Source organism: Phaenicophaeus curvirostris, chromosome 9, assembly GCF_032191515.1.
Source record: "Phaenicophaeus curvirostris isolate KB17595 chromosome 9, BPBGC_Pcur_1.0, whole genome shotgun sequence".
NCBI lineage: Eukaryota > Metazoa > Chordata > Aves > Cuculiformes > Cuculidae > Phaenicophaeus > Phaenicophaeus curvirostris.
Window position 1 is genome coordinate 35,298,131 of NC_091400.1, and position 17,970 is coordinate 35,316,100.

The 17,970-nt window shown below is 49.5% G+C and overlaps 2 protein-coding genes and 1 long non-coding RNA gene across 3 annotated transcripts; 2 read left to right on the top strand and 1 right to left on the bottom strand.

Annotated features, from left to right (window-relative positions):
* Positions 1–4,703: 4,703 nt before the first annotated feature.
* On the top strand, positions 4,704–10,536 carry LOC138723916 (leucine-rich repeat-containing protein 20-like). Its single transcript, XM_069863414.1, has 2 exons — positions 4,704–4,878; positions 9,919–10,536. The coding sequence occupies exons 1-2, from the start codon at positions 4,704–4,706 to the stop codon at positions 10,068–10,070; spliced, it is 327 nt and encodes a 108-aa protein (XP_069719515.1). The 3' UTR covers positions 10,071–10,536.
* Positions 10,537–12,506: 1,970 nt separating this feature from the next.
* Positions 12,507–15,779, bottom strand: LOC138724138 (uncharacterized). The gene is made up of 3 exons (XR_011337980.1): positions 15,026–15,779; positions 13,131–13,266; positions 12,507–12,975 (listed from the first exon to the last, which is right to left on the bottom strand). It is a non-coding gene; the product is annotated as an uncharacterized lncRNA (long non-coding RNA).
* NPFFR1 (neuropeptide FF receptor 1) lies at positions 15,375–17,913 on the top strand. Its single transcript, XM_069863943.1, has 3 exons — positions 15,375–15,579; positions 16,423–16,522; positions 17,127–17,913. Exons 1-3 carry the CDS (start codon positions 15,390–15,392, stop codon positions 17,911–17,913), a joined length of 1,077 nt encoding a protein of 358 aa, XP_069720044.1. The 5' UTR covers positions 15,375–15,389.
* The last annotated feature ends 57 nt before the right edge of the window (positions 17,914–17,970 follow it).

A 17,970-nucleotide genomic window follows, 5' to 3' on the forward strand; every position in this document is an offset into this window, starting at 1 on the left:
GATATAGGGGCATCTATGACAACTGCTCCAAGCTTTGGTCTGCACAGCTCTTTCAGGAGGTGTAGAGGTCTTCTACTACCTGGAGCACCAAGATAAGGAGTATTTTAAACAAGTGAATACACACAATAATTTCAGCTCCTTCTCATTCAATTAAATAAACCTATAATAGGGGAAACAGACTTGATGGCACATAGAAAAGTCAATGATAATTTAAAAAGTGGTTCTAAGTGCTCCTGGCCTGAATACAAGTCTTATTGCATAAAATGCTTTCATGTAACCGAATGCCAAATTAGCCTCCTGGAGAAGGGAACACGAGCACAGCTAGTCTGGTATTCACTCCTGTCCCTTTTTATCCCATTTCAACCATATTAAGCATCTGGAGGCTTTATTATGTGTCCGTCGCAGAAAGGAAAGGTGAGACTGATCTGCTGCTCTTCACCGATATACGGTGTGGTGGGAAACAGTGAAAAAGGGCCCATTCATTTTGCATCTCAGATCTGGCGATCATTCAAGCACACAAACCTAAACACACCCACCCACCCCCCCCCAGTCATCTCTTCAGTCTTGGTATATTTAAAATAAAGATCTTTCTATAGCATCATAGACAACTGCCTGGTGTCTCCCATCTGTCTCCCATCTCTTCCCACTTTTAAATCCTTTTGCATCCAAAAAGTCTCAGAATTTTCTGTATCCTACAGATAAATGAGTACAGTCCAACAAAATTTTCTCTGTTTGGGTTTTGGTTTTGTTTGTGGATTGTTTTTTCTGGGATCAAGATGGAGAAAGTAAGAAGCGTTAGCTGGGTAGTTCTTATGGTGCCCAAGTCAGAGAGCAGATAGGAAAAAGGTACAGGACCATCACATGTCTAACCTGAGCCATGATATGGAGAGACTTTTCTCATAAAGGGAAAAAGAGAAAACATTACTTGTTATAGACTAGGAGAAAGCTTCACAAGCAACTGTGTTGCGCAGCATCATGCCTCTAAACTATCAATTCCTCCTTTGCTGTGCAGGGGTAAAAAATAATGGACATGGGAGTACTGGCTGCTGCAACTGAAGGAAAAGGAGAAAAAAAAAATAAAGAAAGAAAAAAGAGTATCATGTGAACCCTCAGAGGAGAGGGGGATTCTTTTCATCAGCAGGTAAGACTGTCTAAACATTAATTCAGCCGTAAAAACATGCTACAAAATCTACAGTTCCTTCTCCTTACTGTTTGGAGTGGAACGCAATAGCAGTTATGCTGGTGACAGTGACCTGACAGAGCCAGAACCAGACCTATTGCAAAGAAATCACTGTGCACTCAAAAGAAAACCCCCAGCCTCGTGTGGGAGCTACAGCAAACTGCAAAGCACAGCTGCCCAATGCACTCGTCAGTGGATAAAGTTATTACCACAGTGGAGGAGTAAAGTAGAAAATACATTACTAGATGAACAACATGCAAATGATAATTTGCAGCTCCATAAGCCGTCCCACGCAGAGCTGAGACTTTTGTACACTTCAGTACACCCAAACTTGAATACACTAAGGAGGAGAAAGAAAGTGGTGGTGGCCAGAAGAAGAGGTGGTGCATCATTTCCTAGAGGTGCTAAGGGGCATGGTTTAGTGTTTGATAGGAATGGTTGGACTCGATGATCCGCTGGGTCTCTTCCAACCTGGTTATCCTATGATTCTATGATTCTAGGATACCAAGGGGTTGACAGACCAAACAACTTGTTTCCTCACAAGATGCTCAGCTCTCCAGGCTTGAGGTAAATCCTGCGAAGTGCCTGCTTCACAGCTTTCTCACCCCGTGCTCTCACCTCTCCTGTCCTATGTCTTGCAGAAGCCTGGTTGAAGCCCCAGGTTGACAAGCTGGGAATTTGGAGCCTCAACATGTGGAATTAAAACCAGTCCTAATGTCTTTACGTTCTGGTTTTCTAATACCAAGCGCGAAACTCCCCAAGAAAAAGTCAAGGCAGGCTTTGATTCGTTAATGCTTCTGATCTAACAGAGCAAGACATTTAACTTGCAGATCAGAGGGGAAAATCAGACCAGATAAAATCCCAGTCCTGCCTGCTGCTTTTTTGGCGTATTCCACAAGGGGGACTCTTCTACAACTTTAGAGAGCAAAAATGATTACAAAGAAAGGGGAAAAGATAAATAAATGAGCCCTGCAGCTGAATGTGCAGAGACCATTTTAGGTTTAATTTTTATTAAGCCTGCAGGAGTTGCTAATCTGCACAATTCTTTAACAGGTATCCGTTTATATTCAGGTCCAGCTGCTGCTCTGGCTGCTTTCATCTCCTGGTTTTATATTGCAAGTTGCAAATTGCAAATATCCTATTAATCTTTCTTGAATAAAGGAAATTTAAGAGACTTTGATGATCCACTAGACAGAAACCACGAAAAAAAAAAAAAAATCACAGTGCCGTCATGGCTAACGTGCAAAAGAAACCTTCAATATCTACCCGACTGAACCTCTGGTTTTGTGAAACTATATTTAGTGACAGGCCAGAGGTTTATGGTGGAAGTCATGGAAGATAGTGACTAAAATGAAACGGAGAATTAGCTGGCTATTCAAATAAAGTAGTAGGTGACCTCACAATTAGTTTAAAAGCTTCCCCAAAGAAGAGAAATTATCATTCTAATTAGAACTTCATTTTAGTGAGAAAGACCTTGTATTACACAGTTGCCATAATTCTTTTTATAAGTGACCAAATAATTGTTCTTACTCAACATATTGAAGTCTCATTATGTCTTCAAAACATTAACTAAAACTAAAAGTCCAAGGTTTTAAAGTCCATTCCAGAGGGTGGCACTTCAAACGTTCTGCTAGTAGAAGTGCAACAGTGATGAGGTCACGTTCCCATCTCATGGCATCGTTTTCCTAGGACATAAAACTGAGACCAAGGGACTTATAAGAACATTAGTAAATAAAGAGGTCCTCAAATCTTAGGAGAGCTAATTAGTGCCTCGCAACTGTTGGAAAACTAATTGTTGATGGGCTAATTTTGATGAGGTGTCTGGGAAGTACCAGTTATAAATGTACATTGGCATAGCAATGCCGCAATGTAGGGGATGAGCACCTCCCACGATACAGGTGTGACGACAGATAACAGGGCTCTTTGCCAAATATAAAGAGCACAGTCAAATCAGTAAATAATAATTTAGAGCACAAGGCTTACGAGGAACAGTTGAGAGAAACAATTCTCATTATCCTGAAAATCTCACAGAAATGAGAAAAGAGGAGATAGGTGACTTCCAGTAGAGATAAATGCAAGGAAATGCATCTTGGAAAAAATAATCCAAATGTGACCTGCAAGATGATGAACTCTGAACTAATAGGTACAATTACAGGAAAAGCTCATGGAGTTAGTTCTCAGAAGCCAGGGCACAGCTCAACGTATATTGGTAACCAAAAATAGTCACAATAACTGGGCATCATCAAACTGGCTTCATGGCTGAGATGACATTTTCCTATTTCGTATTTGAGTAAAATAAGAAAGACACTAGGAAAGGTCAAACACTCCTCCCATCAAAGCCTGCTGCAGAAGTTGCTTGTATAAAGGACAGAGAAAACTGCTTTGGATGGTGACCTCCTTTGAAAAAAACCACCCCACTTAAAATTCAGCTTGTTTATTTTGCACATGCTGTAGACAGTCTGCTTCACTAGCACTAACCAATATTTCTGTGTCCTGCCCCAGCATCCAATACAGATGATCTGCTTTTAAATCTACCTTTACAGAAAGAAATCAATGCCCATAAACCAATCTGCCAAAAGGGAAATGTGAAAACAAGAATGGGAATGGGACCTGCAGCGGGGAATCCCTCTGAGTAGCTACGTATTTACACTTAAAAGGAATATGGCCTTAAGCTCTGAACTCTGCAGTAAAGAACTAACATGGCTCAAGCTAGCTATGCATGAAAAAGGCTGGTTGTGAACAGCTTCCATAATGAGCTTACTACAAAAAAGCGCTTCAAAGCAAGTCCCATAATACAGTGTTTCTTGTAGTTATTTCAATGCATTCAGGGCTGTTGCAGAGGAGAGATGCCCCAGGGCTGGGGACAGCCTTGCCCCAGCCTGAATAAGGCAGGACCTATAAATACCAGGTATTAGCAGCAGTGGGGCAGCTTGCATGGGTATTTATAGAGCAGAAAGTCCTGTGTCACTGCAGAAGGGTGCTGGGATAGTGGGATTTGTGGTGCTTTTCATGAAGGAGTGCTGCTCTCAGCCACAAAGGAGCTCATTTCTGGTGAAAAAAACCATCACAGAGGGTTAAACTTGGTAGAACAGATATTTTTGCACATAAATACGTCTTCCACTACTCTACCTCAGAAAGGGTCCAGGCATGTGAAGATAGAAAGCTAGCCTTAAGCCATGACAAATGTCCATCGGGGAGGGAATTGCTCTGACTTCACAAAGAAATATTGCTCATTTCTACAGCTGCTGCTTGCAAAATGCTGCACGGGTTTCATTAGGAAAGCACAAGGAAGCCAAGAAACATATCACATAAAGCAATATTCCCAGCAGGCAAAAGTATAATGGCAAACCATGAAGATGAGCAAAAAAAAATCCCATTTTTGGAGTTGAAATCCCAACTGGATTTGGAGCTGGACCTGGCAGCCCATGGGGGAGAGAGGTTATAAATGAAACTAGACATTGATTTATTTTTCCCCATCTGTCCCACCCTCCCCATCCTACCATCTCTCATCTCTCTTCTCCAAATGGCAGAACTCAATCTGTCAGGAAACTACCTGCACCGCCTGCCCGAGGAGGTCACCTCCCTGCTGCATCTCCGGGCCATCAACCTCTCCTGCAACAGGTTTCGACACTTCCCTGAGCCCTTGGCTGCTGTCACCACCCTGGAGACCATTGACTTGGAAGAGAACAAGATCACAGGTGAGAAAGACCTTTTCCAACTGGAGGTAAGGATAAGCATCACCCCAGAGCAACTGTACTTCCCAGTGGTGATGCTGATGGGTAGTAAGGGATGCTGGCTTGAAGCTTTGCTTATGGTCCACAATCTCCTGCAGGTGCAGTTGGGCCAAGGGACAGCTTAGTGATCCAGCAAAAGGAGCATGGATTTGGCAAGAGGAAGGGGGCACAAATGCAGAGGAGGTGCTGAAGAGACAGACCCTCACTAGCCACTTGCCTTTGCTAATCCTTCCTCTCCTGAGGTGAAGCTGTTGCAGGCGTAGTGGGAAATCAAGCCCCATTCAAGCCACCCTATAAACCATGCTGGGATATGGCTCTCAATGACAGCTCCAGCTGTGACTCAAAATCACCAGATTTAATAAAAACCAGACTTGTCTGCAGGACCTGGGCACTCTACTTTCACCCAGCCCCGAGTATGCTGGGCTGGGATGTTTGCTGCTGATTGAAGTAAGGGCACAAGCCTACCCAAACATTTCAAATAGGAGTCATTGCACTACAAAGTCTCCTAAAAAAAGTGAAATTAGAGAGATGGTAAGAGCCGCTCATCCCCCGACTCTGCAGTTGGAGGAAAATCTTTCATGTGCAAGGCTGAAACCTTTGGAGTCCCCCAGGACCAGGCAAAAGGGGCAGCTGTGGCACATAGATAAAAGGGTGTCTATTTAGGAACGAGCTTTCAAAGAGCTGAGGCTGGAGCATCCCACAGCCCACACAGATCCCCAGGGAGAACAATATCAAGTCCACTCAATTTTGCTGTTTTATCTGGGATGTCTTCAGCTGCCACTGGGAAAGCTGCTCCTTGCAAAACGGGTTTTAACAGCACCAGCTGCTCCCTAGCCACACCTGTAGAAATGCAAGACATTACTGCTTCCTCGTTCTCCATGAGAGCAGCAAAAGATGTGGTTTTTCTTCGCCCCTTTTTTCTCCCACCTCCCAGAGAGAGCTGCTTCGCTCTTAGTTACCTCCACCACCATATGACCAACTTCAATCGATTTAATGAAGGAGCCGAGGTCTTCGAACTTCCTATTTCCTACACATTTTGTGCAAGCAGGCTGCAGCAGGAAGGCAATACAGCTTTTTTGTTGCATTTTTTCCTTCTTAAATGCCAGGGGGATAGGCTACATCAAGGCTTGTACCCACCTGAATTAATCCCGAGGGAGAAGAAAGTTAGAAAATCCAGCTGCAGGCTCAGGCTTGGTCACCTCCCGCCAGGCTCCCCTCAGACGCTGTTGTCAGAATTAGGAAAAATAAGGACAGGATAGAAATTAAGAATTTCAAGATAAAATGTTTCAAAGGCATATCTTGGTAAAGAGTATGATACTCTCTGGCTACAAAAATAGGTAAGATTAACCTATTTTATGCCATTTTCCGGAAAGGGAAGAGGTAGAAATAAGAAAGTCAGGGGTGTTGCAGCCCATTTTCCCAAGGAAACAAAAGTTTGGGAATTTGCATCAGACCTAGGATCCTTCCCTAGTAGCCCCTGGGCTCTTTCACACAATGGTCTCACAGGGACCAGCGCGTGCCCAGAGCCACAGTAGCTCCAATCCTTCACATCCAAGGAAAAGCATCGCATCCCTGGTTTCATGTTTTGGGACCATGGGGAAACCTCCTGGATTGCCCTCAAGCCTTCAAGGCTGAGCTTGCCCAAGGACCAAGCTCCCTGCTTCACACAGCGTGCAGCTGCACTGTGGGATGAGCCTTGGTGCTAGACGACTGTGCATGAGTTTTAAATATGAGGGGTTTATATTTATAAATATATATGCATTTTTATCTGTTGGTACAGTTTATATATTATTTATGAGCTTGTTTTTATATACAGTTTTTCCTCCCATGCTAGCCTGGCACAATAGGGAAAGAAGAGCTAGGGAGAATCCATCAGGTTGAATTTAACAGGCACAAATATTGATTTTCTTTAACAGCCAAGTAGGATTTGAGTCTTTGGCACACAGGAATATGGCAGCAGGACACTCTTTTAATCCCAGAAGATCTTGGGCCAGGCTGTAGGAGATAGCATCTTCTGTTTTGCTCCTGCCTGTGTATACAACTCGCTCCAGCCAGCTGAGGACTGTGTCTTGGAGCAGCAGGGTCTCCTGAGGAGCAGCTGGCATGTTCTTGGAGAAGCTGTTGAGGCACCTGCAAGTTCACCCTGGTGCTGTTCTCCAGCCAGCTCAGCATGGGGAAGGGGGGCATTTCTCTGCCTTTTATAATTTGGGACTCAGGTTGCCCCACTTAGCCCAATAACAAGTTGAGGACCCTATTCTGGATAAAAGATCAGATAAAAGGCAAGGAAAAGACATTCCTCAAACCATGCATAGGAGACGGAGGTTGGGGAAGGATTGCAGATTTTTTCCATCAGCATGAAAGTTAAAAATGGTTTGGATTTTGGTGGTAGTACATCCGTGTGCCATTCCTGGTCCTGCCCATCCTCCTCTGCCCTCTCAGTGATGCTGAAGGAGCTGATAGCTGGGCTACAAACCAGATTAAAAGCACCTGCTTTAAAGAGCTGAGTCACTTACTAAGACATATCGAACTGCAGCTCGAGATTGTAGGCAAAGTTTTCAAGCTAAAGAGGAGTAAAACGAGATTAATTAATGCCTGCCTGAAGCCCGTGGGCTCTGAAAGGAGACATTTAGTGCCATGAACTGCCCTTTTCATCTCAATGAGAATGAATCATAGAATCATCTAGGCTGGAAAAGACCCTTAAGATCATTAAGTCGAGCCCTTAACCTAACTCTGCCAAGTTCACCACTAAACCATGTCCCTAAGCGCTGCACCTAGCTTTTACATACCTCCAGGGATGGTAACAACCAACTCCCTGGCCAGCCTGTTCCAGTGCTTGATGACCCTCTGGGGGAAGAAATTATTCCTAACATCCAATCTAAAGCAGCACTGGTGCGACTTGAGGCCTTTTCCTCTCATCCTATCACTTGTTACTTATGAGAAAAGACAAACACCTGCCTTGCTACAGCCTCCTTTCAGGGATTTGTAGAGTGATGAGGTTTCCCCTCAGCCTCCTCTTCTCCAGGCTAAACATTCCCAGTTCTCTCAGCCATTCCTCAAAGGATTTGTTCTCCAAACCTTGTTTGGAGACCAGCCTTGTTGCCTTTCTTTGGATGTTCTTCAGTACCAAAATGTCTTTCTTGTAGTGAAGGGCTCAAAACTGAACACAGGATTCGAGGTGTAGCCTCACCAGTGCCAAAGTACATGGGCACGATCACTGCCCTGCTCCTCCTGGCCCTGCTATTCCTGATAAAAGCCAAGATGCCATTGGCCTTCTTGGCCACCTGGGCCACTGCTGGCTCATGTTCAGTCGCTGTCGACCAACACCTCCAGGTCCTTCTCTGCCAGGCAGCTTTCCAGCCACTCTTCCCCAAGCCCGTAGCGCTGCACGGTTTGGTTGTGGCTCTAGTGCAGGACTCTGCACTCGGTCTTGTTGAACCCCATCCCGTACGTGGCTGTGAGACCTTCGGGGCTGTTAGTGTTCATTACTCAGCTTCTCGACTGCCTCAGCAGCCCTCTCATGTGCGTCTCCTCAGATGCCTCCAGATGCCTCAGCAGCCCTTTCATCCGAAGGAGTTGGTTTTGTCATTCACTTATTATCATATGCTGACCTGAGAGCATCACTGTGTGCTTCAATTATGAATAAGTGGGATATTTTTCCTTTTTTTTTGTCTAACTGGTGAAGCCAGCATGAATCATTCAGGCTCAAACATGACTGTCTTATCCACTGGCGATCTGGCAAGTGATGCTTTGGGTTGCTGATAGAGGAGCCTGTGGCTCCCACCACGCGGCTGTAGAGCTATAGACTGCACTGCATGCCCTGCCTGCCGCTTCATACCAGGCTGAGTCACTGCTCCTTACCTTAAATTAAGCCACAGAGCTGGGCTGTTCTACTGTAAGCAAGGCTTGCTCCTTAAAATGTTTCCATCAACTACCTGAATTTAAGCAAAGTGGGGCCTTACTACTGCACAGCCTCAGAAGAGCATTAAACAGGAATAGCTGTTCAAATAAAAAAAAAAAAAATTTGTGCATCACAGGTAAAAAAAATGCAGAATTATACAGGGGAACGGTAGTGAATAAATCCATTGTAAAGAAGAGTTATAAAAAATCCATGTGAAGCTCAGCCTCATGAGAGAGATGTGCTGCTAAGAAATATGTGTCTTACAGAAAATAACTGCTCTCTGGAGGAGAGAGGAAAAAAAAGCCATCAAGGTATTTGAGCCTTTTTCCATTACAAAATAAGTTTTGTGGTTTAAAAATCACCTGCCCTACTGTAATTACAACACCTTGATTCTACTCCAAGTATTGGCAGAAGAAACCAGAGCTGGGGGTACGAAGGGCTGTTGTCATTTCTGTGGCAAAGTTTAAAAGAATCTGTTCTTGGTAAACTCAGGTAGGTGGGCTTTTCAAGCCCAAAATACTGTGATTTGTTACAAAAAGCTGACTATCATCTTTTAATGATCTTAATGGTTAGGGGTTTGTATCAATCTTGTTCTTCTGCTCTCAATGTATTCACATGGGGACCATCCATGAGATCTGCACCTTTTTTTTAACATCAAATCCTTTCTAAATGAAAACACTCAAATTCATGGAAATTGCAAAATAAGAGGGTGCCCAGTGATGGCCAAGAGCCATTTTGCAGCCTGTCCAACAAGGGCAAAGAGCGTGTGCTCTCCTGTTAGCCGGGTGAGGGCTCCTGGGCATTGCAACACTGAGGATAAAATAGGGGAATAAGACTTTGAACAACCCAGTGGGATTTTTTTTAGGACTTGGAGAACTGGAAGGCAGTGTCCAGGTTGAATTTCATGATGCTTGCACCTTGCCAAGGCATTTGCTTGGTAGTCGCATCATTTAATATTGTATCCCATTGCTAGTTTGATAAACGCCTGGAGACCAGCAGCAGCAGGGTTTGCTTTGGGATGCCCATCTTGCCAAGGATTTTGTCCCCCAGATTCCCCGGCAGCTGACAGCGGGGTGGGTGCTCACCCTCGGTGCCCTCTTTCGCAGAGGTGCCATCGGAGAAGCTGGCCGCCATGGCATCGCTGCAGAGCCTCAACCTGCGGGAGAACCCCGTCGGCCCCGAAGTGCGGCTGCTGGTCCGGCCCCTCGTCCCCTTCGACCTGCTGCTGTCACTGGAGAAGCCCATCCCTGAAGCCTGAGAGGGTTCCAGGGTGCCCGCGCAGAGCTGGGTGAGCTCTCCCAAGGGCATCGGCCTGCGCGAGAAGTTTGGCTTAGGTCAGTCCCTACTACGCTGCTATTTCCGTCCCAAACCCACAGCGGGGCAGCCAGTCCCTCTTTTGTTTCCTTAATAAAAAGAAGCAGAAGGGTTCCTCCACGAAGGGATGGCTCTGCCATCTCTGGAGCCAGGGAATCTCCTGCTTTGTGTTTTGCCAAGCGCTTGAGGAGGAAGTGGAGCTGGGAAGCACAGGGTGCCAGTTTTGGATAAAACTGGGGGAGGTGGATGCTTGGCTGCATCCGTCCTGCCTGGCCAGCGATGGGAAGGGAGCATCTGCTGCCCTGGTCCAGGGCCAGGATGGCAGGGGACATCCCTGCAGCCGTGAAGGTTCTCCCTTGAATTACTGATGCGGGAATGTGCCAAATGACTGAATAAATATTCTCCTGTTACGTGTGGGAGGTTTTACTGTATTTGCCAAATATACGAGTTCTCGATTCTCCTTAAAGAAGTCTCCTTTGCAGATCCCCATGGTCACTCCCTGCAGCTCAAGCTCACACCTCCAGCTGGATTTTGAGCAGACCCGAATGGTATTTCTCTGGATTTTCCCAGGAAATTTTTATTTCCAAGGAAATTTTTCCCGCGTCTATTTTCACCATGGAAATCAAAGCAACCCTGTGTCAGCTGCTTACTCCAGGGTTATCCCAGGAAGCGTGCACCCACCTCCTGGATGCCGTGGCTCTTCAACACACGCGGCTTTCTCTCCCAGGAAGAAATGGCCTGTGGGGCTCAGGATACAGCCCGGGGACTGCGGCTTCTTGGTGGCAGGGAGGCTGGGCTCGCCGGTGTCTCTTGGCAGCTGGCTGCCTGCAAAAAAAACACAAAAAACGCAACTCCTGGGAGAAATCACAGCCGTTATCTCACAACATCTGTTGAAGCATCTCCTGTGTTTGCTCCTTCAAGTTTTGAAGGGACAGGTGCTTCCCAGTGGTGTGACCAGGCTCGGGGCAGACAGGAATGGTTAATCCTGGAAATAGAGCAAGAACTTTAGACTTGCAAAAGCCTAACCTACCCACGGCTGCAGCCCCTCCAGGGGGGTACCTGCTCTGTCATGGGCTTGTCTGCGGCCACAGGCTTTGAGGGGCTCCAGCACGACCTCACGTGCAGCCACTGATGCTTCAAGGTGTCCAGCACGGATGCGTCCACAACCACAGATGTTTTGAGGTGCCCCTTCATTTTTTTTAAGGAATACATGTCTCCCAAGAGCGTGAGCTGGCGAGGGGCATCCAGAAATGGTTAATCCTGGAAATAGGGCAAGACTTTTGGGCTCCCCGAAGCCTCACTTGGGTGAAAGATCACGGGAAAAGGAGGTTTGTTGGTGTCGGCAGCGATGGAGACGCTGAGCATCACCGAGGGGCACCCGGACCTCGACCCTCCCCGGGGAGCAAACCCGCTGGGGCTGTCCCCTCTCCCCCCCGGGGCTGCCCCCCCCCCCCCGGGTCCCCCGGTCTCCATGGCGATGGATGCTGCGCCCCCGCCCCCCCCCCCCCCGCAGCCGCCGAGCAGCCGCAGCCGGAGCGGCGGAGCCGGCACCGGGGGAGGCTCCGCCGCCCCCACCCCACCCCGCTGGCCATGCAGCCCCCCGGAGGTGAGTACCGACACCCCATTCATTGTATTCTATCCCCCCAGAAAGCTGCCCGCCCCCCCCCACCCGCTCCTCCCCGGCCCCTATTCCAGCCCCCCCCGTGGCCAGGGACGTGGGGGCCCCATCGCCCCCCGGCCAGTCCCCCCCTCATCCCCGCATCAGGGATGAATGGAAGACGCCTCCATTCATCCCCCCGGCGCCCGGCAGCCCCGTATTTTCCTTTCCTTGTCTTCCATCTCGCTTTTGAAACCTCCTGCATCCCTCGCCCGCAGCATCCCCCCCCCGCGCCCGGTGATGCCGCCAGACGCTGCCCCCCAAAGAGATAAAGTCCAGCAAAGTTTGGGGTTTAATATCGCGCAGTGTCATTACAGCGCTCGCTATCGCTTCTGCGAACGAACCTCCTTCTGCGGGTGCATCTGATGCCGAGGGGCTGGAGCGCCTTGTCTCAGCAGCCCTGATGCCTCCTCGCCCCCCCCAAAAGGCTCCTTTTCCCGTGCCTGCAACGCCCCCACCCCAGCACCTTCCTGACTAGCCCCGCTGCAAACATCTCGGCCAAGCTGTGTGCCCAGGGCAGGTCGGCAGGGCCGGGCAGGGCTCCCCGGCGTGCGGAGCCTCGGGGACCCCGGGGGGGTCCCGCTGGCTGGGGGAGCATCTCGGCTGGCAGGAGGATGGGGGGTGATAGAGCCGCCCCCCCCCCCTGCAGCGGCTCTGCGGGGCTTTCGCAGAGCAGGGCTGACCCGCAGGCAGTTGGGCTGAGCCTTAATGCAAAAAATACGCGCTTTACTGTCTTAAAATCGCAGCTGAGGTTTGCCCAGAGCAAGTCCTGTCACTGCTGATGACACCCGGCACCCCCCCCGCCCGCGCAGAGCTGGGGAAACCTGAGGGTGCGGAGCAGATCTGCTCCCCTGCTCATCTGCACTGACAAAACGCCATCCCCGGCTCCTCCAGGACCTCTCAGGGTCCAAAACAATGATCATAATTATTTATAATGATCACTTTACATCTAAGGGGAGGGCAGGGTTTCCTCTCCCCCAGCCCATCTCCCTCAGGCGCTGCAGCTGTGCCGGGGAGAAGAAGATTTGAGAGGATTTCAAATTGCAAACCTCAGAAGCACACGGAGAAGCAACAGCAGACACCCAGGAGCGGAGATTCTCCCAGGCCGTGGTGCCGGAGACCACACGGACACAGCTCCCACACAGCTTGAATGTTGCTGTGTAGGGACATGGATTTCTTTTCCTTGCATCACCTGCAAAAAAATCTCGTAAGAAGATGTCTTCTGAGCTGCTTCGATTCTTCATCAGCATAATGATATAAGCAATGATTTTAAAAAATGAAATAAAATAATAATGATATAAAATAATAATGATATAAAATAATAATTAAGGCAAAGTGCTGAAATACCTTGGGCTGTGTAACCCAACGAGGAGACTTGTGGAAGCACCGAGATGATCCCAGCAGGACACGTCCCAGCCAGGCTGGTGCCATGGCTAAACCCCAGCTGGCAACTGAGCCCCACAGAGCTGCTTGCTCCCTCCCTCTGGATGGGATGGACAAGAGAATCGAGGGAGAGTGAGAACACTTGATTGGGAACGCAAAAGCTGCACGCACAAGCAAAGTGAAACAGGGAATTCGTTCTTTCCATCAGCAGGCAGGTGTTCAGCCATCTCCAGGAGAGCAGGGCTCCATCACATGTCACGGTTACTTGGGAAGACAAATGTCATTGCTCCAAATGTCCCTCTTTTCCTTCTTCCTCCCCAGCTTTATATACCGAGCGTGACACCGCATGGTCTGGAATATCCGCTGAGTCAGTTGGGATCAGCTGTCCCAGTTGTGCCCAACTTCTTCTGCCTCCCCAGCCTGCTCGCTGCTGGCGTGGGGTGAGAAGCAGAAAAGGCCTTGACCCCGTGTAAACCCTGCTCAATAGCAACTAAAACATCCCCAAATTACCGCACTGTTTCCAGTACTGACCCAAAACACAGAAAACACAGCCCCATCCTAGATACCGTGACAAAAATTAACTCTACCCCAGTCAAAACCAGCACATTCTCCACCTCCTACCCGATGCCATTCACACCGTGCCCAGGGCCCACACTATGCAATACAAGCTCATCACCTCCCATCCTTTGGTAGAATACACAGACCTCATTCCCTTTCAGCCCTGTGAAACGTCTGTAAAACGCCCATAAATGTTCACAAAATGCCCACTGAGTTCATTTAGTCCATGACTTCAGGCTTCATTTAGTTCATTTAGTTCATTTAGTCCATGACATCAGACTTCTGGTCCCTCAGGGCAGAAGAGGTGGTGTGTAATTCTGTGATTCTGAGTTACTGGGCCCCAGAGCCACCTCAGGTCACCTGCACTGCTTGTGAGGTTTGTCCGCCCCTGGTTCGGGTGGTTCCTGCTATAGCAATTCCTACAACGTGCAACTCAAATCCTGGGTTACAGCACTTTAAAGCTATTTCCACTCCAATCTCCATCCCTGGTCCCCTTGGACCAGACCATAGCGTTTAACATTGCAATGAACTCCTCCCCTCACCCCTGCTTTGGCTTGGATGGATCCACGCACTGGAGTCCCTTAGTGGTGTCCTTGCTCTGAGTGGAGCTTTATCTATGAGCCACAGTCTCTCCAGGGAAGTGACTGCTGCAGCATAGACTCATCCACACCCACAGTGGCTTTGAGGTGCAGCTGTTCCCGTGTGGCCTTCTCCGTGGGCCACAATGGCTTTGGGAATATACCTGCTCCAGCACGGCCTTACCCACAACCACAGTCCCTTCAGGAGAAAACCTGCTCCAACATGGCCTTAGCCACGGCTGCAGTCCCTGCAGGGGGGTACCTGCTCTGTCATGGGCTTATCTGTGGCCACAGGCTTTGAGGGGCTCCAGCATGACCTCACGCGCAGCCACTGATGCTTCAAGGTGTCCCTTGTCCAGCACGGATGCGTCCACAACCACAGATGTTTTGAGGTGCCCCTTCTCCAGTGTGGACTTCTCCTTGGCCACAGTCCCTCCAAAGGTGACCTGCTGTGGCACAGACACAATCCTGGACACTGACGCTACGAGATGTACCTGCTTGGCTTGGGCTTATCCACAGCCAAGATGCTTCAGGTTGCCCTTCCACACGGATTCATGCACAGGTCACAGCTCAGCACCACACAGCCACTTGCTCACTCCCCCCCAGTGGGATGGGGGAGAGAATTGGAAGCGTGAAAGCGAGGAAAACTCATGGGTTGAGATAAAGACAGTTTCACACCAAAAGCTGCACGCGCAAGCAAAGCAGAATAAAGAATTCACTCACCGCTCCCCATAGACAGGCAGGTTTTCAGTCATCTCCAGGAAAGAGGCCTCCATCGCGTGTCAAGGTTACTTCTGTAGACGGACACCATCACTCTGGAAGGCCCCCCTTGCTTCTTCTTCCCCAGCTTTATGTGTTGAGCATGACATCCTAAGATCTGAAATATCCCTTGAGTCAGAGGGGTCAGTTGTCCTGCCTCACAACCTCTAATAATTGCTTTAACCTCTTCCAGCTTCGTTCTTCTGCCTTCCCTTTCCCAGGCCCTTCCAACCGCAGCTGGTCTTACTCCATCACGAGCGAGGGCCACCTCCTGAGGGACAACTACACCTTCTTGGCGTACTACCAGCACTCTTCCCCCGTGGCTGCCATGTTCATCCTGGCCTACACTTTCATATTCCTCATGTGCATGGTTGGCAACATCCTGGTGTGCTTCATCGTGGTGAAGAACCGTCAGATGCGGACGGTCACCAACGTATTCATCCTCAACCTGGCCATCAGCGACCTGCTGGTGGGCATCTTCTGCATGCCCACCACCTTGGTGGACAACCTTATCACCGGTGAGCGGGACGGCGGAGGGGAAGGTGTCAGGTGGGCAGAGAAAGTGGTGGGGAACATCACCCACCTCCAGATTAGGCCACTCCATGGGTGATTTTTTTTTGCTTAGGATGAGGAGGGCAGGTGGTGGCCACTCAACCAGATCTGCAGAGAGTTATCATTTAATTTAGAGCTACTGGGTTTTTTTTGGGGGGGGAAGTCCTTTTTCTTGAGGGGAAGTCCTTTTTCTTGAGTTTTTGACATTTTTTGGCAAACTAAGTATGACCTTACCACTGCATTTACGTAGTTTATTTAAAGTTCAGCCATTCTCCATCAAGCAAAATTGAAAAAAACCCTCCTCTTCTTGCATCAGTCTTCCAGTCTTCTCCTGTGCTTGTTCTGCTCTGCCTGTTGACCTTTCCAAAGATAAAAGGCAACGCTGGCACGGCTGGCAGAGTTTAGCTGCAGCAGTAGCCGGGGGTTAGGGCAGAATATGTATTTATTTATTATGGGACACAATTTATTTACTGCTGACGCCTTGTGGTCAAGAAACAAAATGAAAGCTCCTCTGATTGGGGACCCAAAGGTCAGTCCCTGTGATAACACCTCATGTCCTGCGTAAGGGTAGGAGAAGTGACAACTACTGTGTTCCTCAAGTTTCTAAGAAGTGTAATAGGCACCTTCCTTACCAATTTGGTTTTTTTTTTCTCCAAGCATCTGAACTGCTAAAGGCCAACTCTGTATGAGCCAAAAGTGCAGCCCGGCCTTAGGAGCAGAATCTAGCATCCCCACAATGACAAGCTAGATGGGGACATCTAGAGGAAGCTGCCAAAGGCACCCACAATCTCCGTGGTGTTCCCCCACAGGCTGGCCTTTCGACAACGCCACGTGCAAAATGAGCGGCTTGGTGCAGGGCATGTCCGTCTCTGCCTCTGTTTTCACGCTGGTGGCCATCGCCGTGGAGAGGTACGTTGGCATGGGGGACATGGGGGTGGAGCCTCTCCTCTGCATGTTTAGGTGCCTTGTGAAGTTTTCCACCACGGGAAACCTTCTGGCATCACAAGCATGATCCACTTATCAAAGAGGACACGAAGCTGCCAATCAGGAATCTTCACCTTGAGCTGAAAATACCAAAGCTGGAAAGATCCCAACCTACTGGCCTCTTCTCCCAAGGGACAGGGGACAGGACGAGAGGGAATGGCCTCAAGCTCCACCAGGGGAGGTTTAGGCTGGACATTAGGAAAAAATTTTTCACGGAATGGGTCATTGGGCATTGGAATAGGCTGCCCAGGGAGGGGGTTGAGTCCCCTTCCCTGGAGGGGTTTAAGGGACGGGTGGACGAGGTGCTGAGGGACATGGTTTAGTGATTGATGGGAATGGTTGGACTCGATGATCCTGGGGGTCTCTTCCAACCTGGTTATTCTATGATTCTATGATTCTACCTCTGTCACCAAAAGCCATATGTAAATAGCAACCCACCTTCCCCTCCCAACCCTGCGTCCTGGCTGCTCTCCTTCCCCAGGGACATCCCACCAGCTGCCCAAAGCCACAACTGTCTGCCCTCCTGCAGGTTTCGCTGCATCGTCCACCCCTTCCGGCAGAAGCTGACTCTGAGGAAAGCTCTGGTGACCATCGCCATCATCTGGGTGCTGGCCCTGCTCATCATGTGCCCCGCTGCCATCACGCTGACCGTCACCAGGGAGGAGCACCACTTCATGGTGGATACCTACAACAACTCCTATCCCCTCTACTCCTGCTGGGAGGCCTGGCCTGAGACAGGGATGAGGAGGATCTACACCGCCATCCTCTTTTCCCACATTTATGTAGCGCCCCTCGCCCTCATCATCATCATGTACGCCCGCATCGCCTTCAAGCTCTTCAAGTCAGCAGCGCCTGACCGCGGCCAAGGGGAGCCAGAGGGGAGGAGGGTCTCGCGGAGGAAGGCCAAGGTCATCAACATGCTCATCATCGTCGCCCTCTTCTTCTCCCTCTCCTGGCTGCCCCTCTGGACGCTGATGCTCCTGACAGACTACGGGCGGCTCAGCGAGGACCAGCTCCGCTTGGTCACCGTCTACATCTTCCCCTTCGCCCACTGGCTGGCCTTCTTCAACAGCAGCGCCAACCCCATCATCTACGGCTACTTCAACGACAACTTCCGACGGGGCTTCCAAGAGGCCTTCCGGGCCCCTTTCTGCTCGCGCCGCCGCCGCGGGCCCTACACCCCGAGGACCCACACCCGCGGCGTCCTCTTGGGCCCACGCAACCGCGTCTTCGCCCAGGCCAGCGACTCCCCGCCGGCCTCGGACTCGGGGACGCTGGCTCCTCGCCACACGGGGGTCCCGGCCTGGGATGGATGAGGTGGGGGGTGCTGCAGACCGAGGGCGCTGCAGGGTGGGGGGGTTGAGGGCCTAAAA

What these genes read in the sequence shown, in the direction of transcription:
- LOC138723916 (XM_069863414.1), top strand. Translation starts at nt 4,704, where the DNA reads ATGGCAGAACTCAATCTGTCAGGAAACTACCTGCACCGCCTGCCCGAG. An exon ending in GGAAGAGAACAAGATCACAG is followed by an intron (nt 4,879 to 9,918) that starts GTGAGAAAGACC and finishes CCTCTTTCGCAG; the next exon opens with AGGTGCCATCGGAGAAGCTG.
- NPFFR1 (XM_069863943.1), top strand. Translation starts at nt 15,390, where the DNA reads ATGTTCATCCTGGCCTACACTTTCATATTCCTCATGTGCATGGTTGGC. An exon ending in GGTGGACAACCTTATCACCG is followed by an intron (nt 15,580 to 16,422) that starts GTGAGCGGGACG and finishes GTTCCCCCACAG; the next exon opens with GCTGGCCTTTCGACAACGCC. An exon ending in GTGGCCATCGCCGTGGAGAG is followed by an intron (nt 16,523 to 17,126) that starts GTACGTTGGCAT and finishes GCCCTCCTGCAG; the next exon opens with GTTTCGCTGCATCGTCCACC.